General features: G+C 39.1%; 1 protein-coding gene across 1 annotated transcript in view; it reads left to right on the top strand.

Annotated features, from left to right (window-relative positions):
* Arhgef38 (Rho guanine nucleotide exchange factor 38) overlaps positions 1-24,418 on the top strand; it is a 115,688-nt gene that overhangs the window by 23,870 nt on the left and 67,400 nt on the right. The window contains exon 2 of the mRNA XM_021159127.2: positions 3,063-3,250. Coding sequence (XP_021014786.1) covers positions 3,063-3,250 — 188 coding nt within the window. The remainder of the gene's footprint in view (positions 1-3,062; positions 3,251-24,418) is intronic.

Below are 24,418 nucleotides of genomic sequence, written 5' to 3'. Positions count from 1 at the left end.
CAGAGCATGACAAATACAGAGGAGGATGCTTAGCAGCCAGCCATAGGACTGAGCATGGAGTCCCCAATAGGGGAGTTGGAGAAGGAACTGAAGGAACTGAGGGGGGTTATAAGTCCCATGGAGAAACAACAGTGTAAATCGACCAAACCCCTAGGAGCTCCAGGGGACTGGACCATCAACCAAAGAGTACACATGGAGGGACCCGTGGCGGATGGTTTTGTTGGCATCACTGGGAGGAGAGTCCCTTGGGCCTGATGTCCCAGTGTAGGGAAATGCCAGGGTGGGCAGACAGGAGTGGATGGGTGGGGGAGCACCCTCATAGAGGCAGGGGGAGAGGGGATGGGATAGGGAGTTTGTGAAGGGGAGACCTGGAAAGGGGAAAACATTTTAAATGTAAATAAAGAAAATATCCAATTAAAAAACCCTAAATTAAAAAAAAAAAAAAGAATCTGTTGTGGTGTGTTTTAAACTGCAGCAACTGGAACAAGTGGGGAAGAAAGTTGAAGTTGACCTGGAATCGTAAGACTGGGATTTATAACTGGAAGAAATCTGAGGACATGTTTTAGGGGTTTTTCATTGTCAAAGATAGGAAAAGGTCCTTATTAGGTCCTTAGATTATGTTTCTAAGGTGTACTTGATAATTTTTCAATATAATGTTAAGTAATGGGACTCTATCTGGACTGGTTTGTGAGGTCTTTGCTAGCGACATCATTTTCTGTGCTATATTTCATATATCCCTAGAGTAAAGACTCCCTACACGTTGTCAGTCTCCCTCTGCCCTGTTTCACATTCCCCACCAAGTCATTTCCCTATGGATGTATTTTAAATAATGTGTAGCATATGTATTACATAGTATGTTTTATGTAATATGCTATATATCATATTATATATATTGCATAATATATTATATAATATACAACATATATTATAATAACTACATATGATTATATTAGTTATATGTAATATAACTATATCACATATTCATATATTTTATATATATAACCGCTGTATAATATAATAATATAATTTATATTGTATATGTTATATATGTGTAATTTAGAGTCTACTTCCCTGTTTTGTTGCTGCTGCTGTTGCTGCTGCTGCTGCTATTATCATTAGAATGTCTGTTTACCATCTATAGCTTCTGGATTTGATCCCTAGCATTGCATAAGTATACAAATTGAGTATGGGGCATATACTTATCATTCCAGCACACAGGAGGCAGAACCACGAGGACCAAGTGTTTCGGATCATCCTCAGCTACATAGAGAATTCAAGGTCAACCTAGCCTCACAACACAATCACAACAGTACCGACCCTTAAAGGTTTCCAACAGCTGTATGCATGGTCTGCTCCATGCTGTATTTCCCCTTCTGAAGAGACATTCCTCCTTTCATATAGCATATAACCAAGAGTAATAGCACAGCATGTAATCTGTCTTTTTAATTTGGGGCTCTAAAATAGAGGATTATTCTACTGTCTATTAAAATCTTGATTAACAAGCATACCTGAATTTCCCATAACACAGGTAAAAGCAGGGAGGTTGCAGAACCCCACCTCACCCCAGCATTCACTCTTTGTCCTTATATAGGTTCTATCTTCTGATACAGCTCATTGAGGTTATTTCTTTAACATGGGGTGACGTGTAAAACCTCGATTTTATATGTCAGTTGTCAAGTCACAATCTTCCCTAATAAAGGAAGGATTGATGCCAGTTCTAGTACAATTTGATGGTAGAGTTTCCTTTACAAATTTCTACACAAATGTTTGGCTATGTACTTCCCCAAATTTCTGGAGTTGGTTGGGCAGGAAGAGAGGGCTTGTTCCTTTTTAAAGTGTCTCCTCACATTCTTGGGCAAGCCTCCTTATAACAGACCATTGAACTCCTTGAATCCTCCTCCAGGAGTCCATTATCCTTGCTTCCAGGGCTGGCCAGGTGAAGGGCTCTTTATTTCCACTTGTGTATATGCATTTTTTTTAAAAAAAATTCTGTACAGAATTTCCAAGATCCTTTGCAAAGTTTGTCTTATTAACATTGAAGATTTCTCACATATCAGTTACAAGAATAGTATTAACCTTAAAGGAAATAAAATTATGTCTTCAATTGCAGAAACTAACATGAAAGTTAAGCTTCAATATTGAATCAGATGCATGCACTCATGCACACACACACACACACACACACACACACACACACACACACACACACACACACACAGAGTCCTGATGTCTATGGCTACTATGATGCTAAGTCCTGGTCTGAACTTACAGGTGAATAGTTAGTTCAAAGCTTTCAGAGATTCATGTTGATGTGAGAGGTTTTTCCTTGATGGTTATTAGTTTTTTACCTCAATATCCTATTCAAACTCTTGGTACCATGTGAGACTTACCATTAAGTCTCAACTCCTTATCGTGTGACTTTTTTCAAGAAACTATCAGGTTGGTTCAATAATTAAGCAATAACAGGACTTACACAATGTCAAAGATAACCCATGAGAAATTATAGTTGAAATATATTTAATTCACCCATTGTCTCACTCCTCATGATTCATGATTATGAATGAAAAGAAGAAAAAAAAAACCCAATGGTATGCTATCCATTTTCATACCACTGAGTATTACCTACTGGATAACTGTTTTTAGTAAAACGGACAACAGAATTGGGACATATTTCACATCCTAATTAAAATTTCCTTGGTTTCAAATGCAGACATGTTCAGAAGTTCTAAGTTGAGTTTTTAATGTGTCCCATCTCCAAAATGAAGGTCAGCTTTGTAAACAGATATTCTAGCAACAGAATGTGTCGGGAGCCATGACCTTAAATACCGTTTCACGACATTGCTCAAGCAGTTCTCTCTTGTCTTCTTGTTCATGATTTTATAGGATCCCTATCTAGTGGGGAACTAATACACGATTTTCCAGGAGCTGCCGCTAAGATCCCTAAGCCTTTCGCGTGGCTAACAACAACCCTGCATTTTACGTTTTGAAGGAAAGAGAAACCTCAGCCTAGCATCTCATCAGCTTAGCATCTCACCCGATCATGTTGTGTTGTTGTTTAACAGAAAAGATGACTCCACAGGCTGAGTGCTCCTCAGCGGAAACTCCCACCCCCGAGGATGAGCAACAAGTGGGACGGATGATGGCCAAGCGGGCCAAGATCATCAGGGAGCTGATACAGACAGAGAGGGATTACCTCACGGATCTGGAGCTGTGCCTTAGAGAAGTGGTTCAGCCACTGCGAAGCAAACAGGTGAACGCGAGCTTGAGATGGCTCTTCTTTTTCTAGTATCTTCTCTCATAGTCTAAACAGACACAGCCACACTTTGAAGTCCAAGCACCAAACATCAGTGGGGTGATGGGTATTTCTCAGCGTTCCTAGTCCTAAATTCAGAGAAGAATTCAATGGGTTATAATTCTGGTACGGAGGAGCAGAAGGTCTGTCTCCTTGTTTACAAGAGGAAACAATATTTTCAAACACGGTGGGAAAGAAATTCACAAATTTGGGGTTTTTTGTTTGTTTGTTTGTTTTGTTTTGTTTTGTTTCCTCCATTATGAAATATTTATGTTCTTACTTTTGGGATTCAATCCCCCAAATTTGGGAAATGGGTTTTCAGCAGTCTTAGGAACAAGTTATTTAATTCAGCGATGATCATGAATTCAAAAGAGAAAATGGATGTAAGACCCACCCTCACCTCTCGAGAGCTCACTTTAACTTACAACTACTTTGTAAGTAAAATTCAACATAAAATTAACCTGGATGTTAGTAAAAATATTTCTCCTTTAACAGGGTTGGACCTAAACAATACCCCATGTTTATAAATGAATAATTCTTCCCCCTTAAAGGATATTTCAGGGAATCATTTTGTAGGATGTTCAGCTTAGAAGAGGAGTACACAGTTGTTTCACTGATTAATTCATCACTTATTAAATGCATGGTCATTGGTACTATTTCCAGCTCTGGGACCTTGTGAGGTGTACTCTTTAATGCAGATGACAAGGTCATACAATAACAAACAAACAATGGTGATGGAAATATATTAGGTGGCATTAAACACAGCAACTAACTCAGGGGAAGGAGTTGAAGTGTGGGTAGAGGGTGGTGGTGCTTCCATTCCATATGGGGTGATCATCACAGGCACTTCTAACGCATCAGAGCTGGCGAGGGAAGTAAGAGAGGGTCAAGGGAGGGTGGAAAACAGAGGAAGACCCGCTGCAGAGTCGTGAGTGGCTCTTGTGTACAATCTAAACTCTTCAACAACAAAAGGAAAGGAAGTGAGAAAGAAAGCACTCAAAGAAAACCACCTACCTTGGTTGGAGAGTTTCCAGATACCAGTGGATTTATCCACACAAACAGACACTGACATACAGACAGTCACAGACAGACAAATAAAGACACAGACACACAGACATACAGACACACACACAGTCACAAACACAGACGTATAGACACACACACACAGACACAGTCACAGACACAGATACACACAGACATACAGACACATAGGCATATAGACACAGTCACAGACAGACACAGAGTCTCAGTCTCACATACACACACACACAGACACACAGAGAGTCACAGACACACACACATAATCATAGTCACAGATACATATGCAGACACAGTCACAGTCGTAGATACATACAGAGACAGTCAAAAGCAGACACAGTCACAAACAGACACACACAGTTACAGGCACAGACAGACACATGTAGACACAGACATACAGACACTGTCATAGACAAACATACACACAAACATAGGAACATACAGAGACACAGACATAGATATAGTCACACACACACACATAGACACAGGCACAGACACACATACAGGTAGAGTCACAGATGCAGTCACAGGCACAGGCACACACAGACACAGTCACACAGACAGACAGTGTCACAGTCACATACATAGACAGTGACAGTCAGACAAATAGACACATACATCTTCATTTCAGATGTGCAGTCTTATAAATATATTTTCATTCAATAGCCTATTGTAATCTTTTCATGACTTCTAATTCTTCTAAATGCTGTTCTGCTATTACTGATCCCTATGTAAACATCTTTTTTGTTTTTCTGTCTGTTTACCTCCTTAGGACAGATCCTCAGAAATAGAATTGTTAGAAAAGCACATTAGGGCCCAGCATGGTGGCACATGCCTTTAATCCAGCAGTTGGGAGTCAGAGGAGGGTGGGTCTCTGAGTTCGAGATCAGCCTGATCTACTGAGAGTTCCAAGCTAGACAGGGTAACATAGAAAGATGCTGTCTCAAAAGCAGTGTAATTACGTCGTTTGGCTATTTGTTTTTAATGTTAACTGCCAATCAAAATTCAATAGTCCTAGTTTTTATTTCTATTAATGGTTAAGAGGTCTTTTTTCTGTATCATTCCTCCTGAAAAACATCTTCTGGCGTATTTCTTAATGTCTATATATTTATCTCTTTATTACTCTTAGCTTTTAAAAATTATCATTTACATACCTCCTCGCTATTTTATAACACCTTTTTGAATATTCTTTTTTCTTCCTATATGTTGTGAATAACTTTTAGTTTGTCTTTTGCCTTTTTTGGTTTTTTTTATTATGTTTTGTTTTTTTGTTTCTTACTGTATTTGCACATTTGGTCAAGGATTTAATTTCTTAGTATGTACGCACAATTATAAAACTATTACCAGTCACTTGTACTAACAACAATCATTATAATCCCACCCCACCTCTTTCAGTACATATAACCTTTAGAAGCAGAGGATCTGTTGCCCCCCTCACCGTGTGTGTGTGTGTGTATTCACATGTGTTGGGGCACATGTTTGTGAGTACTACTGGTATATGTGGAGGCCCAGAGTCTTCTCCAATTGCTTTACATTTATCCATTAAGATGGTCTTACCTCTGAACCTATAGATCACCCTTTGGGCTAGACTTAGCTTGCTCTGGGAATTTCATGTCTCTGCCCACCAAGGGTTAGGATTAACCAGCTCGCATTTTTTGTGAGTATAAGGATACTGACCAATCTCTTCATCCTCCTATTTCTTAATATGGGATTCTTCTCATAAGTACTATAAAAACATTCTCTTACAAAGAGGGGTGGCAGTGGCAGTTTGTGAAGGGATGCTTGACCCAGGAGAAGCATTACAGACTATTCTCAGGGCAGATGGCCATGGAAAGCATTTATGAGGGCTTCCCTGTGTGTGGTTAACTTCAGCTGTCAATGATGCAAATCACAAGGCTCAGTTCCTCTCACATGAGCTGTTATTCTAATGATGTTTAGAATTTGATTTTTTTTTTTATACACAGTTCTCTTTGCTTAGGTGTCACAAGATTACTCACCCTCCCTACAGTGAAGTTCAGCTTTGTAACAGACATTCAAACGTCATCTCTGACTATGTTGAACTTGAACTTCATTTTGCCTGTCTCCTACTTCCTAAAGTTTTAATTTGTGATTGAGTAGTAGTCACTCCAGAGTGTCTGTAACTCTTACAAACACAGGCAGGAGTGTAGAAGTAGCCGATAGATGCTGCCAGTTCATTAACTGATCAACTCTTCAGGGTCCCTTACCTCCTTCACATATTCCTTCTTCCCTGCTGGGTAGTGCACACTACCCACTGGCTGTCAATTACTGCCAAAGCATGTTTATGAACACATGAGTTTCAAGTCGCCATGAGAACATTTGTAGTTAAATCTGAGACAAACAATGCTGTGTTAAACCTGACTGTGTGTGTGTGTGTGTGTGTGTGTGTGTGTGTGTGTGTGTGTGTGAGTGAGTGTGTGTATTAGACTGGAGGTGATGTTATAAAGTTGCCTGAGCCATCATCTTTTGTCTATGTAAACTCAGACCACTGACAGTAAAACAAGGCACTTTATGTAAATGAGGAGTGAAAGAAGAGAATGGCTGCCCAGGGAAGCACCACATTCCCTAGTTCAGCTCAGCGAACGGTGTGTGAATGAATGAGTAGATCCAGCCTTTGACTGACAATTTTCCTTTGACAATCATGGTGGCAAATTTTTACCTTCCCTGACACAGGTCTTCACTGACCTGAAAACGGGCCACATTTCCCTTAATGGCATTGTCTACAAGGCCGAAGAACCCATAACATTCAATGTGGGAATATTTAATGAAAAAGCAAGGTCTAGTTATTATCTCAGCGAGAGGAGAGTCTCTATGGTTTTTGGCAGCAAATCAAACTATATCAAACCAGTGTAAACCAAGCTCACAGTGGGCCTATATTCTATGTGCAAAGAAAGGACAAAGGAAGGTTGAGGATAATAGAGGAATTTGGATGCACATTCTTATTTTTGTTTGTTTTTCAATGTCTAATACTCACATATTATAAAAGTACTAAAGACTTCAAGGGGCCTATGTCAGTCTGCCACTATTCAGTGTCCCTCCCTAGAGCAGCACTTCTCAGCATCTGGGTTAAGTGACCTGGTCACAGAGGTCACCTAAGACTATCTGAAAACACAGATGTTTACATTATAGTTCATAACCCTAGCAAAATTAGTTATGTAAAGAAAATAATCTTATGGTTGGGGGTCACCACAACACGAGGAACTGTATTAAATGGCCGCAGCATTAGGAAGCTTGAAAACCACTGCCCTAGAGGCAAGAGAGGTAGAGTTTTGTTTTGTTTTGTTTTGGTTTGGTTTGGTTTGGTTTGTTTTGTTTTGTTTTGGTTTGGTTTGGTTTTCCACCCTTCCAAGGATATGAGTATTTCCCTTGCCTTTGCTTACAGGTAGTCTAATTGTGTGCTTTGCTCTGGAAATAGTATGTTTCCTAGAAAGTAGCAAGAAAAAAGAATCTGTAATTTCATGCTGGCACCAGCTCATTGGAATCTTCTGTTTAATTTTGTGTATACCATGTGGCAACAACTTTGTTAGTAAAACTTATAAGAAAAATATTAGGAGGGGGGCTGGGCAGATGACTTATTGATAAAGCATTTGGCTCAAATGACTTTTATGACAAACATAAAATTTACATTTACATATAAATAAGCATGATAAATTAACACAAACATATGCAAATGTTTTCTGAAGTTTGGGTACAGGTTAGAACCTTTTCCCTGTGGAGAATATATTCATATTAGTTCCTATCTTAAACAAGAAGTATTGAGTAGGAAAAAATGGTTCTTTGTAATTTATTTAGAGATTGTGAGTTTGAAGAAAATCATGTTCATGTCATCTAAACACAGATCACAATTTACAATGGTGTTGACACACTTAAATTGGCAGTCGGTTGTTTTAGGTCCCCATGGCAGAGACTAGGTTTAGTAGTTGTTCTATGTAGCATGTCACACAGACACATACCTACAATAACTCTGGTCCCCTAACCACCTCTCTCCCCAGATCAGCTGCTCAGCCTACTATTCATAACAAGAATGCAGAGTTTAAAACATAATGCAATCTTGCTGTTGTTGTGGGACAAAAGACCAAATTACTATTAGGATAGCTTGCTAGAATATAGGACTAAAGAACAAGCAGAGATATTTTAACTCATGATGATCAAAACACATTCAACTTTTCCAGTTAGAAGGGTGGTACTTAGAAGCAGACATTGATAAGCTGTTTTTCTTAAAGCTGTTTGATAAGTTTTTGTCTATATAATCATGAGAGAAACTATATATGTGGGTAAATGGTCATGAACTTTTGTTCCACAGAAAAAATTCTTGTTCAAATTGTCTTATCTTGTTGTTCTCATCAAAAGACACCGTAAACTGTGTTGATTTTGCTTAATAAGCAGCCATGGGATATTTTCTTTCTCTCTTATCTATCTAATGCCCAACTACAATTTACATCTCTGTCCACTTCCAAAAATTTCAAGGTGTAGTCTAGACCTAAAATTGTCCATTTCAGTCTAATGACCACAACTTTAATCTTAAAGTGAGTTACTGTCTGAAGTCCCATTTGTTCCATGACAGCACTCTGAGCTAAGTGGAATGAGTTAGTTGAGTATTTTAGTCATGCCTCAGTTGTTCAATCACTATACTTCACTCATAATGTATCCTACCCTACTGCCAGGTCCAGGATAAGGGGAGGGGTGACACAGTTCCTGCCTGTGGAGTATCACCAGACCGTTGATCCCCATGATCCCCACATGTGCTAATGGTTGCTGTTGGCCAGGCCATTGACCCCCAATGATCCCCACATGTGCTGATGGTCACTGCTGGCCTGAGGCTGATCTGCTCTCTTATATTTTACTTTCAATCTCTCTTTCTGGGGAATAGACTTTTCCTATTACTCAGAGCCAATCATGCCATAATAAATGAAACAGATGCAGTTCTCTGGAATAAGGAATGGAGGTGGTCATGAAATGTGGAGGATGAAGAACAGGTCTTCTGCTTGGCCTTTAAGGTCCATGGGAAAGGGTCTTGACAACATAACCACAAAGGCCCTAAAAGCCTACCTGGTCCTTTGTAGAAATCATTCACTGTGAGACTTGAGCCTGAATTTGGAATCATGAGGAGATATATGTACCCTCTGGTCCAATGACTGTCGCATTAATTAGCCAGGATGAACTTGGGGGCATCCAGGATAGAGAGTTAAAGTGGTCTCAAGAAGAAAAGGCATGAATAGGAAACTATAGAAAACAAGCAAATGATAGATGGGTTATTTTATAGGAGAAAGGCTTGTATGTGATCTAGAAACAAACAGTGCTAGAAGGAGAATATAAGAAGCCATGGAATTACTAGGATGAGGAAATTAAAATTAGAGAATTAAACAATAACGTATAAGTATATAAAAAGTGGGTACTTCATTCTCCTAGTTACTTGAAGAACTGGAGATGATAAGGCCTAGAGAGCTACTAGAGAGAGCTAGCTACTTTAGTTACATAAAATTTAAAGCCTTGTAAGGAATTATAGTTTAATTTTAATAGTTTGTGACCTTTTTGTTCTTACATGAAAGTAGTTACTGAACACTGCTATCTGCTGTATCAGGAAACGGCAAGAGCTGTGCCCAGCTACCCGTGAAGAACAGCTAAAACCTATAAGGAAATGTCCTTTTTTTGCTTTGTGTTTAGTTTCTACCCTAAGGAAGCAGGGGATAGAATTAATGATCCAGGATTCACAGAATGTATGAAAATTTAAGGACTTCTAGAATAATTATTAACAATGATCAAAGCCTTGATGATATAACTTTAGGAAATAAAAGGCTGGGTTCAGGCTCTTTGGTCAAGAGAAGGAAAAAGAGTGGTGACCCAGGAGAAAGGAAAAAGGGAAAGAGAGACGACAAAAGAATGAGAAGGGGGAAAGGAGAGGAAGGAGGAATGATGAGAATCCTCAGACAAGGAGAGAGCACTTGAACTGACAGCTTGCATTCACTACTGACTCTGAGTCATCACTGAACCAGCACTGCTCCCATTCCCACCTTTCTCAGGAGCCCTCTCATGCTGAGGTTGGACCTCCGCACCCCACCTGATAGTTCCATGTGCACCAGTGTGAAGAACCATAGTTTTGCTAACCATTGCTATTAAGGGAAACCAGGAAATGGCATAGTGATGCTGTTGAGTTACTTTTTACAGTTATATGCAAATCTACAATTATTTCTTTTTTTTATAAAGATTTATTTATTTATTATATATAAGTACACTGTAGCTGTCTTCAGACACTCCAGAAGAGGGCGCCAGATCTTGTTGTGGATGGTTGTGAGCCACCATGTGGTTGCTGGGATTTGAACTCTGGACCTTCGGAAGAGCAGTCGGGTGCTCTTACCCACTGAGCCATCTCACCAGCCCCTACAATTATTTCTAAAGGAAAACTTTAATTAAAATGTAATTCTCATTTTTCTACTTCTCTCTCCCTCTCATTCATCCAAAATCATCCTTGTAAATGTGTACATAATTTTACACGAAAGGATCAGTTTTACTATCTTTTACAATGTTCATTCTCTCATGTTTTCTGGTTATTTTTTATTGTGATTTTTTAAGTGATTTTGAAACACATTTTTAGGCATAAAGGCACAGATTAGATTACGTAGAAGAAACATAATTGTATAATAATCTCTCAATGTGTCTTTCCTGCTATATTTCTGGGGATACAATCAGAAATCTGTGTGCATCATGAAAAGGTCACCTCAGTTTCTCCCATCTCTTCCTTCTAGTCTATCCTCTCCCTTGTAAAGTCCAGTCACACTTGAGGCCAGACTCCCCCGTCACAAGATCTCATAGACTTTAGTGAACACAGAGATCAAAGGCAGGATGGTTACATAAGTATGTCCAGGAAGCAAGAGAGCAGACCGAGTGTGAATCTGGAGTACTACATTCAATAGAAATCTGAGAAAAATAAAAATTAGCACCAGCTGCCTGTCACTAAGTGAGTGGAGCAGTGGGCTAAAAGAAACACACTTTTGGATGCTGCTTTATCCTAGAACTTTCGAGCTACTATGCTGACTTTAAGTATCATATTCTTGTTGGAATTTTTCTTTAAATATTGGTACAGATATTCTTAATTTTTCTTAGAAATACTGATTTTCATCGTTAGTAATATGAGATCACATTGGTGAGACCTGTGATTTATAGGACAAGGTTACAGCTCAGTTTTTTTGTCTGTCTGGTTTTTGTTTTGCTTTGTTTTGTTTTTAAGCAAAGACTTAACTATCCCTTCTATGTGAAATCTAATACTTATCACAGAATCTAGGCCATTACCATCAATGATAAGGCCAGACTCTTGAAATCCCATGGTGCAATCCACACAATGAGCAAACAGAAACACCAGTGGGAACCTGGGTATGGTGGCTCACACCCATCACTCTAGTGCTCAGAACTGAAGTTTAAGGATAGCCTAGGCCACATAGGCAGACAGTTCAAGGTGATTCTGGATACTCAAGATACTGTCAGAAAGAAAGACAGACACACATACAGAGACAGAGAGTGGCAGACTGAAATACAGAGACAGAAAGACAGACAGGAAGGAGGAAGGGAGACCTCAAATGCCTCAATAGGGTGTCCCTTACTTTTCTAAAGTTTTATTTTAGTTTTAAAATTGTATTATGTATTTTATATGTGTGAGCATTTTACCTGCATGAATGTCTGTGCACTACATATGTGCCTGGTACCCACTGAGGCCAGAAGGTATTAGACCCCTATGGGCCTGGGCTAACAGATAGTAGTGACCAACCACGTGGGTGCTGGGACTAGAACCTCAGTCTTCTGAAAGAGCAGCCAATGTTTTCAATTGCTGAGCCATATTTCTATCCCTAAAACCTCATTAATAAGAGGAAATCCTGTGTTTGTTGGAAACCACAGTTAGTTATGGACTAGAAAGTTAACTTAGTAGGTAAAAACAAAGCAAAACAAACAAAAGCAGACAAACAAAACCCCACTTGCCACATAAATGAAGACGAGTTTGGACCCACAAAGTTGTACATAGTAGCACACATCTGAAATCCCAGTGCCCCTAGGAGAGACAAGAAGCAGAGACAGGGAGAGTCCCTAGGGCTCAAAGGACAGTTCTCCTGAGGTATGCAGTCTGGAACCCAACACCCTGTCTCACACAAGGCAGAAGATGAATGTGTGCACCAGAAGTTGTTCTCTGACCTCTACACATGCATGTAGCAAGCATGTGTCTAGACACACACACACACACACACACACAGAGACAGAGACAGAGAGACAGAGACCCCACATGTGTACACACAAAATTAAAATAAATATATAAACAAAAGAGTTTTTAAAGAAAGCCACAGTTGTAAGATATTAAATTTAAAAATGAAAAAAATGAAACAAAGTGAATTTATTACTACTCATACCTAACCCGCCTCTCTCAAGCGCTGACACTAAGCTACAGGCTTCCCTTCCTTCTCTGTCTCCCCAGGAGTGACTTTGCAGTCTTGCCATCCTGGAAGACACATGGCTTGCTGTTTTATTGTGTTCAGCATCAGTTGAAGATGAAAGTGATCTGCAATGCTCTAGTGGGCAAAACGTCTTTTCCTGGAGGGCGCCCCCTTATCTTTGCTTCTTCAGGAAGCCTCCTCTGAGAAATAAAAGGATCTTTTTTGATCCCAGCATTGCAGGGTTTTGACAGAGACCTTTCTACAGTTTTGTTTATAAACATCCTCTAAGCTCCTTTCAGGGTGAAAATCTATAGTCTAGTCGGATCCTGCTGGGCCAATGTAGAGATAAAGAAACAAATTTCCCAACTCAGTGCAGATATTGGCATGCTCAGAACTCCAAGTCAGAGATGTAATATACAGATTTGTTTTAACACCCAGGAACATCCTGTTCAGCCTAGGAAGATGGTTGATCCTGTACTCATTACTTTACCCTTAGAACTGAGATGCACACTCAACCATTTCTATTGCTTTTATTTGTGAAGATAAGCAATGACATTCCACTGGCTATGATTATGATAATGAGCACATAAACCTCCCAAATGAAAAGCCCGTGAACTTATGTCAGCCTTACTTGAATGTAGATCAGTGTAGACATGTGTGTCAGTACAAAAGCCACAAATTTCAAATTCCAAACAGTAACACTGGACCAGGAAAAAGGAAACTTAACATATTCAGTTAAATGTAAGAATAATAATACGAGTGTGATAGAATATATCTATAATGCCCTGAGTCGGGCAGATTGCAAGATTAAGACTTGCCTAAGCTACATCACGAGTTCAAGTTCAGCACTGGTAAAATAGTGAGATCCTGTCTCAATATAAAAATAGTAAGGGGTATACCTCAATGGAAGAGCATTTGACCGACATGAAGATAGCCCCAAGTTCAATCTCTAGTTCAAAAAGCAAAAATAAACAAAAGTAGCAGAATTCGAATGGAAATACATACTTGAAAATACATTTTTAATAATGACTTTTTTGTTGTTTTTGTTTTGTTTTTAATTAGATATTTTCTTTATTTACATTTCAAATGTTATCCCCTTTCCTGGTTTCCCCTCCAAACCCCCCTATCCCCTCCCCACTTCCGCTGCTCACCAACCCACACACTCCTGCTTCATGGCCCTGGCATTCCCCTATACTGGGGCATAGAACCTTCACAGGACCAAAGGCCTCTCCTCCCATTGATGATCCACTAAGCCATTCTCTGCTGCATATGCAGCTAGAGCCATGAGTCCCACCATGTGTTTCCTTTGGTTAGTGGTTTAGTCCCAGGGAGCTCTGGGGGTACTGGTTAGTTCATATTGTTGTTCCTCCTAGGAGGCTGCAAACCCCTTCAGCACCTTGGGTACTTTTTCCAGCTCCTTCATTGTCCAATTGATGGCTGTGAGCATCCACTTCTGTATTTGCCAGGCACTGGCAGACAGGAGACAGTTATATCAGGCTCCTCTCAGCAGGCTCTTGTTGGCATCCATAATAGTGTCTGGGTTTGGTGGTTGTATATGGGATGGATCCCCAGGTGGGGCAGACTCTGGATGGTCATTCCTTCAGTCTCTGCTCTGAACTCGATCTCTGTAACTCCTACCATGGGTATTTTGTTCCCCTTCTAAGAAGGATTGAAGTATCCATACTTTGGTCTTCCTTCTTCTTGAGTTTCATGTGTTTTACAAATTGTATCTTGGGTACTCTGAGCTTCTGGGCTCATATCCACTTGTCAGTGAATGCATATCATGTGTGCTATTTTGTGGTTGGGTTACCTCACTCAGGATGATATCCTCCAGATCCATCCATTTGTCTAAGAATTTCATAAATTTGTTGTTTTTAATAGCTGACTAGTACTCCATTGTGAAAAATAAACCATATTTTCTGTATCCATTCCTCTATTGAGGGACATCTGGGTTCTTTCCAGCTTCTGGCTATTATAAATATGGCTGCTATGAACATAGTGGAGCATGTGTCCTTATTACATGTTGGAGCATCTTGTAGGTATATACTCAGGAGTGGTATTTCTGGATCCTTCAGTAGTACTATGTCCAATTTTTTGAGGAACCACCAAACTGATTTCCAGAGTGATTGTACCAGCTTGCAATCCCACCAGCAATGGAGGAGTGTTCCTCTTTCTCTACATCCTTGCCAGCATCTGCTGTCACCTGAGTTTTTGGTCTTAGCCGTTCTGACTGGTGTGAGGTAAAATCTCAGAGTTGTTTTGATTTGCATTTCCCTGATGACTAAGGATGTTGAAAATTTCTTTAGGTGCTTCTCAGCTTCTCAGCCATTCAGTATTCCTCAGTTGAGAATTCTTTGTTTAGTTCTATACCCCATTTTTAAATAAGGTTATTTGGTTCTTTGGAGTCTAACTTCTTGAGTTCTTTGTATATATTGGAAATTAGCCCTCTATCAGATATGGGATTAATAAAGATCTTTTCCCTATCTGTTGGTTGTCTTTTTGTCTTATTGACAGTGTCCTTTGCTTTACAAAAGCTTTGTAACTTTATGAGGTCCCATTTGTCAATTCTTGATCTTATAGCACAAGTCCTTGGTGTTCTGTTCAGGAATATTTTCCCTGTGCCCATATCTTCGAGGCTCTTCCCCAGTTTCTCCTCTAAAAATTTCAGTGTATCTGTTTTTATGTGGAGGTCCTTGATCCACTTGGACTTGAGCTTCTTCAAAGAGATAAGAATGGATCGATTCAAATTCTTCTACATATTGACTGCCAGTTGAACCAGCACCATTTGTTGAAAATGCTGTCTTTTTACCACTGGATGGTTTTAGCTCCTTTGTCAAAGATCAAGTGACCATAGGTGTGTGGGTTCATTTCTAGGTCTTCAATTGTATTCCATTGATCTACCTGTCTGTCACTGTACCAGTACCATGTAGTTTTTATCACAATTTCTCTGAAGTACAGCTTGAGGTCAGGGATGGAGATTCCCCCAGAAGTTCTTTTATTTTGAGAATAGTTTTTGCTATCCTAGGTTTTTTGTTATTCCAGATGAATTTGCAAATTGCCCTTTCTGACTTTGTGAAGAATTGAGTTGTAATTTTGATGGGGATTGCACTGAATCTGTAGATTGCATTCAGCAAGATGCCCATTTTTACTATATTAATCTTGCCATACATGAACATGGGAGATCTTTCCATCTTCTGAGATCTTCGATTTCTTTCCTCAGAGAACTGAAGTTCTTATCATACAGATCTTTCACTTCCTTAGTTAGAGTCACACCAAGGTATTTTATATTATTTGTGACTATTGTAAAGGGTGTTGTTTCCTCTAATTTCTTTCTCAGCTTGTTTATCTTTTGTGTAGAGAAAGGCCACTGATTTGTTTGAGTTAATTTTATATCCAGCTACTTTGCTGAAGTTGTTTATCAGATTTAGGAGTTCTCTGGTGGAATTTTTGGGGTCACTTATGTATACTATCATATCATCTGCGAATAGTGATATTTTGACTTCTTCCTTTCCAATTTGTATTCCTTTGATCTCTTTTTGTTGTCTAGTTGCTCTGGCTAGGACTTCAAGTACTATATTGAATAGGTAGGGAGAAAATGGGCAGCCTTGTCTAGTCCCTGATTTTAGTGGAATTGCTTCAAATTTCTCTCCATTTAGTTTGATGTTGACTACTGGTTTGCTGTATATTGCTTTTACTATGTTTAGGTATGGGCCTTGAATTCCTGATCTTTCCATGACTTATATCATGAAGCAGTGTTGAATTTTGTCAAATGCTTTCTCAGCATCTAATGAGATGATCATGTGGGTTTTTTATTTGAATTTGTTTATATAGTGGATTACTTTGATGGATTTCCATATGTTGAACCAGCCCTGCATCCCTGGGATAAAGCCTACTTGATCATGATGTATGATCGTTTTGATGTGTTCTTGGATTCAGTTTGCAAAAAATTTTTTGAGTGTTTTTGCATCAATATTTATAAGGGAGATTGGTCTGAAGTTCTCTTCTTTGTTGTGTCTTTGTGTGGTTTAGGTATCAGAGTAATTGTGGCTTCATAGAATGAATTGGGTAGAATACCTTCTGTTTCTATTTTGTGGAATAGTTTGAGGAGTATTGGTATTAGGTCTTCTTTGAAGGTCTGATAGAACTCTGCACTAAACCCATCTGGCCCTGGGCATTTTTTGATTGGGAGTATATTAGTGACTGTTTCTATTTCTTTAGGGGACTGTTTAGATGGTTAATATGATCCTGATTTAACTTTGGTACCTGGTATCTGTCTAGAAATTTTTCCATTTCATCCAGGTTTTCCAGTTTTTTGAGTATAGGCTTTTGTAGTAGGATCTGCTGATTTTTTAAATTTTCTCAGATTCTGTTATTATGTCTCCCTTTTCATTTCTGATTTTGTTAATTAGAATACTGTCCCTGTGCCCTCTAGTTAATCTGGCTAAGGGTTTAGCTATTTTGTTGATTTTCTCAAAGAACCAGCTCTTGGTTTGGTTGATTCCTTGTATAGTTCTTCTTGTTTCCACTTGGTTGATTTCACCCCTGAGTTTGATTATGTCCTACTGTCTACTCTTCTTGGGTGAATTTGCTTTCTTTAGTTCTAGAGCTTTTAGGTGTGCTGTCAAGCTGCTAGTGTATGCTCTCTCTAGTTTCTTTTTGGAGGCACTCATAGCTATGCGTTTTCCTCTTAGGAGTGCTTTCATTGTGTTCCATAAGTTTGGGTATGTTTTGGCTTCATTTTCATTAAGCTCTAAAAAGTCTTTAATTTCTTTATTTCTTCCTTGACCAAGTTATCATTGAGTAGAGTGTTGTTCAGCTTCCATGTGTATGTGGGCTTTCTATTATTTAAATAATGACTTTTAAATCAGCACTTTATGCACAAACAAGGTTAATAACTTCACAAATCAATGAATCAATTAGTTTTAGGTTGTTGACAAATATAAAATTATATAAAATTCAGTTCCTAGTATGAAAAATATCCCTTAGGAGTAGTAGTTAGAGATGATAGTTTTCTTTCAGTTATGAGAAGCTATAAAGCAGGACAATGAGTGATAGGCACATTGGAGTTCAGAGAAGGGACAGATCCCTTCCAGCCCGACTGACTGGGCAATATTTCATGGAGAATGTGACTCTTTAGTTGAATATACAAACTACATGGTCAAGACTATACTGTGCCCAATGCCTTCAATTGAACTCTGTATGGATATCATGTGAATGTGTGCCATGACCCTGTTCTGTCTATAAGAGATCAAGGAGATGACTCTTAAACACATAGACCCACAAACAGCAACTTTCAACATATTTCATGATGACATTAGAAATGATCATGACAGGAGACAGTTCGTGATTCATTATGCTAATTAGTTATGCATCAAACAATTGCTTTAGATGTTAGCAGTGGAAATGCTTACTTTCTGGACCTACTTGCTTCACTCAGCAGAACCCACAGCCTGCTGCCACCCTACCTCTGCAGCTGCCTGTTATCTTTCCCTTTATTGATTGACCTCACTTCTAAAGACTAGTATAGTTTAGGACTCAGATTTGGCTTTCTTAGGCTACAGCTATCCATGGGCTATCTGATCTCGTTCTGAGGCTATAAATCCCAGCTGTGTTCTGATGGTTGGCAAATCTCAGTCCTGATACTGACCTAAAGTCCTGTTCTGTTTACCTGACCTCTTGCTTAAATTGCTGCTTGGTGACTACTAGGCATCTCAAATTCAACATGCTCAGAACTAATTTCCTGGTTCCCTTGAACACCTCTCCCGTCTCCTGTTACATACATCCCCTGAAGTTCATGTGTTCAATGCTTAATCCTCAATGCAACAGTGTTGGAAAGGATAATTCATTGCGAGAGGCTCTGTTCTCCAGGGTGAGATGAATGCCGTTATGGAAGGGGAGTATTTTAAAAATAGTTTATATATCTATCTTTCATGCATTTTCTTCTTCTCTTCCACTTCCTTGCATGGGAAGACACAGAATAGATATCCTCACCAGCTTCCCTACACTCCAGAACTATAATACATATATCTCTGTTCTTTAAAAATTGCCCAGTTTCAAGTATTCACTTATAGCAATAAACACTTATAGCTGCAACACCACGGGAGTTCCTGGGTTGAGAATGGAATGTGCTAGTATGCACATACATCCAGGCCTCACTAAGTAAGTCAGTACTTGGAACTTCTTTAGGGAAGGGTTTATTGCTATAAACCCTTGAAACCTATTTCATATCAGTAAATTTTAGCACCTTTCTTCTAGTTGTTTATGCCACACACCCCTGCACTCCAGAATATCACTACAAGTAGTTTAATTTTCTGTTATTAGTCAAAAGATTCTGAAGAGGGCCTCTGCACCCAGGACTCCTCAAGCTTGACCAGTCTCTGATCTGGTCTTCCTTCATTTTCTTGGCTCCATCCTTTCTCTTTCACTGAGATTTTCTGCAGAGCTCCCTCTTTCCTGCACTTTGTCTGTCACTCTGTCCAATTCTGAACTTCTGTCCCAGAGCCCTTCTGGTGGTCATTGGGTAACTCGACTGCTTAGCTACAAGGCTGGATGAAAGACGTGCTGTCTAGCCAAGATAGTGACTGGGATCATCAAATGACTTAGCCATTTGGAATCCAGTTTCTCCACAAGACATTTCACACATACAAATTGGCAGTTTTGAGAAACCTGATGAAATAATAGCTAGTTTACCCTGAAAGTCTTTGTAAGCTAGAAGCCAACTGTCTAAGTAAATGCCGTAGTAATTAATCATCCAAGCATGGTGCTTGCCAGGGCTTCAGGCCAGCATCCTCTGTTCCCACGTTCCGTAAGCAGTCCCCTCCTCTGATTCTTCCTCCTAACTAAGAGGCAGTTGCTTCTGCTCAGAATGTCCCCAGGGCTTTACTTCTCAAGGCTGCATTTTATGTCTCTTGCTCTGTTCCTGTACCTATTTCAGCTGCAACACCACGGGAGTTCCTGGGTTAAGAATGGAATGTGCTAGTATGCACATACATCCAGGCCTCACTAAGTAAGTCAGTACTTGGAACTTCTTTAGGGAAGGGTATGGAATCCAAGCTCTGTGAGTCCAAGTCAGATGACACCCAGCTGAACTATAATAGTAATGGCTAGGACAAAAAAAAAAAAGTCCAAATTTGACTCCATTCAACTCTACATTTATTACCAAATGGCTCCAAATAGAAGCACCGGAGCTTTCTTAGAATCAGACTCCAGAAGCATTCCATTGAAAATAATTACCATACCTTTCAAAAGCAACGTTATTTACTTCCTTTCATGTTCTACTAGTATTACATACACATCCTGTGCTCGAATCTGGGTCTATGACGTGGCATTATTTTGATATTAAAATTAGAAGCCTAAACTAAAACTTGAGATCAGAGTTGTAATGACTGAGCATTAAGAAAACCAATATTGATGACCAATATTGGTTTTAAAAAAGATTTATTTGCTTGCTTGCTTATGCCTGTGTATGAAAGTGTATATACATATGTGTGTGAGTATGTGTACCCATTTGGTCATGCAGAATCCAGAAGAGGGTGTGTAGTGCCCTTCTCTACCGTTCTCTGTCTGTTTCTTTGAGTCAAGGTCTTTCCCTTAATCCGGGATCACATATTTTTTGTATTTGTTGTTCAGCTAGACTGAAGCCAGAAAGCCCAAAAGGTCCCCGTGCCTGTGCTCATTAGAGCTGGAGTTACAGGCCTTTGGGGGACAGTAAGATCATCATGTGTGTGTGCTGGGATCTGAACACCAGTTCTCACGAGCAAGAGCTCTTAACTGCTAAGGCATTTCTCCAGCCCTCCCAGAACTCAGTAGAATCCCTGCAGATATTAATAACCCAAACTACATCATTACACTTATGAACTGTATCGTTGAGTGATAACCATGGATATGACCAAGGCTTGAGGCCCGAGATCCACTTATGGTAGTAGATGCAGTAACTTGACACAGAAGCCCAGTGTTTGCACACAATCCTCCTGTTGACAAGTGCGAGGGAGGGACCGATGGTAGGAGATTTCTTATTGTTCACTTCCATTGAACAGATGTACGTATGCAACCACCCACCCCACACAGAGTTCTGAAGAATGTACCTAAAACTATCAGTGTTTACTCTTTGGTCAATGATGGATGATCTTATTTTCTTTCTTTTATCTAAGCATCCTTAAATTTTCTGCAAGGCATATGAACAGCTTCGATGCGAATAACATATTATTTTGGGAGTCTGTTTCTAGATTTCTTTCCCAGTCTTCAGTTTTAGTGTTACCAGTCTAACTCCGAATGACACCTGAGAGTGCTTAGCTATTCTTTCTTATGACTTGTTTGATTTAAACTGAGTCACCCATTTCAAGTGTTTGCTATTAAACAGAAAGGAACAAATAGACGCTTGCCAAGTGTAAACTAAGGCGGAGGCTTGGTTCTGTCTGTAGATTTCCCATATAATACAAACAACCAAGCTAAGCGCCACGGTTGCCTTTGTAACTAGATCTAAGTAGGACATTATGAAAGAGTCACAACATGATCACTTGAAGAATCAAATTAGATATTTTTTCTTAACTACTTTTGATATTTGCCTTTTTGTTACTCAGAGACCAGTGGGATGATAAAAGAATATGAATGGGCTTCCTTAAAAGTAAATTTCAATTGTAGAAATTCAACTTAATTTAAAAGACCAAATTTTTATTAAATAATTGTATGCACACACAGCACTATATTAGACACAGTGGGGCATTAGAATAACTAAGAAAGGCAAATACATTAAGAGAAATCCATTTTGACAGAAAGGCAAGAAAATTAATAAATATAACCTATAACATTTATAATATATGCAATGAGCTTCAATATAAATATAATACATAGTGTCTTATGTATAAATATAATAAATATGTATCTGTATAAGGGCTTCAATATAATCTAATCAAGAGAATGTTACAATCAAACTCACAGACAAGCAAAGGAAACAACCAAGGGAGTTAAGACAAACCTACAAAACATGGAATATCACCGTAACATACCAATCTGACAAAAGGCTGAGATGCAGAGTATGTGAGGAGCTTTAAAAACTCAACAATAAAAATATAATTCAATTAAAATTGGGTAAGGTATGGATAACTATTTCTCAAAAGAAATTCAGTTAGCCAACAATTTTATGAAAAATGTCCAATCTCATCAATGAGGACAGAAATTTAAGTAAGAAAATATAACGAGACATGACCTCACCCCAGTTAGAAGGCTATTATGGAAAATAAAATCAAAGTCAAGTGGGGGAAAAAGAGGAGTTCCACACCCTCTTGGTATAAGTGTGAGTTACAGCAGGCATCATAAGAACAACAATGTGTTCCTCAAGAAACTAAGCTACAGCTACCACCTGATCCATAATCTTTCTTCTGGGCATATATTCAAAGAACATGATCTCAGCAACATTTGCATGGCTACCTCCATTGCTCTACTTCATGCAATAGCTTAGATTTATAATCAGCCTTCACAGACCAACAGTGTATAAGTTAACTTTTCGCATTGCTATGACCAAAGATGTGATAAGAAGAAACATAGAGGAGTATATTCTGGATCAAACATATAAATCTATGTGGGACATTCCCACTTAAATCACCCCAAGTAGGAAATGGTAGTTTATACATACCCAGAGGCTTTATCCAGCAATAAAAACATAAAGTCATTCTCTTATTTTTCAGGAAAGTGTACAGGAGTGGGGAAGTAATGTTGAAAGAAATAAGTCAGACACAGAAGAACCAATTCTGCGTGTTCTTGCTCAGGCAAGGTTTATAGGACAATGGGTAGCCATAAGCAATCAGAACTAGTTCATTCTAGTTCCAGAGGAACAGCAGTGGGAAGGGAGCTGAGTTCACAGTAATATATATTATGTATTTTATAAGTACCCATAAGAGAGTAGCCTGAACTCTCCAAACACAAGGAATAAGGAGATGGCAGTATAATTCCCTGGTTTGACTCATACATATCCCATGAATGTGTGCAGTATCATATTGTGCTCCAACGTGTGAGGAGGTCCTTACCTGTTAATCAGAATTCCTTTTAAGTTTTAAACCCAATTTAACCTATACACACTATATGCATGTATTAAATGATTACATCATTCTGTAAGTTATACAATTAAAATAATTTTTGAAAGACTGCTAAAGGTATGTGAGAAAAAAAAGTCTAACAAACAAGCACCCAATCTTCCTTGGGGGACATAGTTTGGCTGGGAATTAAAATTATATTGGTCCTATTTGGTTAGGTGATTTTAAAAAAATCCAAACTAGATTAAGTAAACTCATCCAGTTGGTTTATATGGGAAGGATGTCTTCCTTTGGCAAGAATAGATCCATGGACTAACATGATCTTGTCAGGTATAGCTTTCCTCTGTATATAGCCTCTTTCACAGCAATGCTCTACACAAAGATAACTGGGGGAAACAAAACAACAACAACAAAAGAACAAAACAAACAAACAGAAAACAGACAATTTATGCCTACAAGGCATAAATTTTTTTGCAACCTACTTTTAGCAAGGTTCAACCTCTCCTTTTGACCACCACTCAGCAGAGATAATGGAAAGAGAAAATTTTTTAGGATATGGGGGATGTGGACCTGTTCTTTGAGGGCAAGCCTGATCTTTGCCAGCAGTTCAGTCCCATTCCAAACACCAAATATGAATCAGAAGCTGGACACCACATGCGAACTAGCAGCTTCAGTCCAGTCCTCTCAGCAGGCAGGCAGCAGGCACAAAGCAACAGCTGTAGTTCAATCCTGAAGGAACCATTTGTCTCACCTGAGGAGAGGCTGCAAGAGTGTCACACTGCCACAGGAATCTCATGAGCAGTTCTTGGGTGAGTTTCTCTCAATGGCAGTGTTACCATGAGCTGAGCTCAACAAAACTATGTAAGGTGAACAATACAAGCATGTTGTTAGCGAAGAACAGTGAGGCAGAGCAAACCAAGCCAATGCTCGGTGCTCGTTCCCTACTGTCTGTGGGGTCATATTTATACTCCTTCATCACGGATCTTTTCACATGTTTGTTATATATATAGCAAAGCATCCTTTAACCTGTGTCTGCTTCGTGAAAATATTCTTTCACATGTCTGCTTCAGCAAAACACCCTTTCACCTGTGTGCCCAGTAAAACCTCATTTGACATAACTGACTTTCCAAAGAAACTAGATGTTTCAACTTCACAGTTCCATAGTATCCATTTATGTTAGTAAAATACCATAAACAGTGGCTTAAATAAGAAAACAATATTTCTCACAGTCTACAAGTTTCTAAGTCCAGAATTGAAGTTCCAGTAGATTCAACCTCTGGTGATGGTTGAACCTTTCCTAGACACCTGCCTTGTATCTATAACTCTACATGACAAAATAAAATAAGGAGCTCCTCTGAGGTCTCTTTTTACAAAGTTAATACCATCCATGGGAGCACCACCCCAGTGACTGAGCAATGCCAAAAGGCCTGGTACAGCCACTTTTTATTGCTATGATAAAACACCATGATCATGGAGTTGGGTGAATATAGAAGTGTGGGAGGCTCTGGGAGGAGTCAGGAGAGGGGAAAGCGATCAATATATAGCATAAAATTCTCAACAAAAAATAAGTTACACAGACAAAGTTTGGAGCTGTGATGAAAGGATGGACCATCTAGAGACTGCCATAT

Source organism: Mus caroli, chromosome 3 (genome assembly GCF_900094665.2).
Source record: "Mus caroli chromosome 3, CAROLI_EIJ_v1.1, whole genome shotgun sequence".
NCBI classification, from domain to species: Eukaryota; Metazoa; Chordata; class Mammalia; order Rodentia; family Muridae; genus Mus; species Mus caroli.
This window is presented reverse-complemented; position numbering and strand designations above follow the sequence as displayed.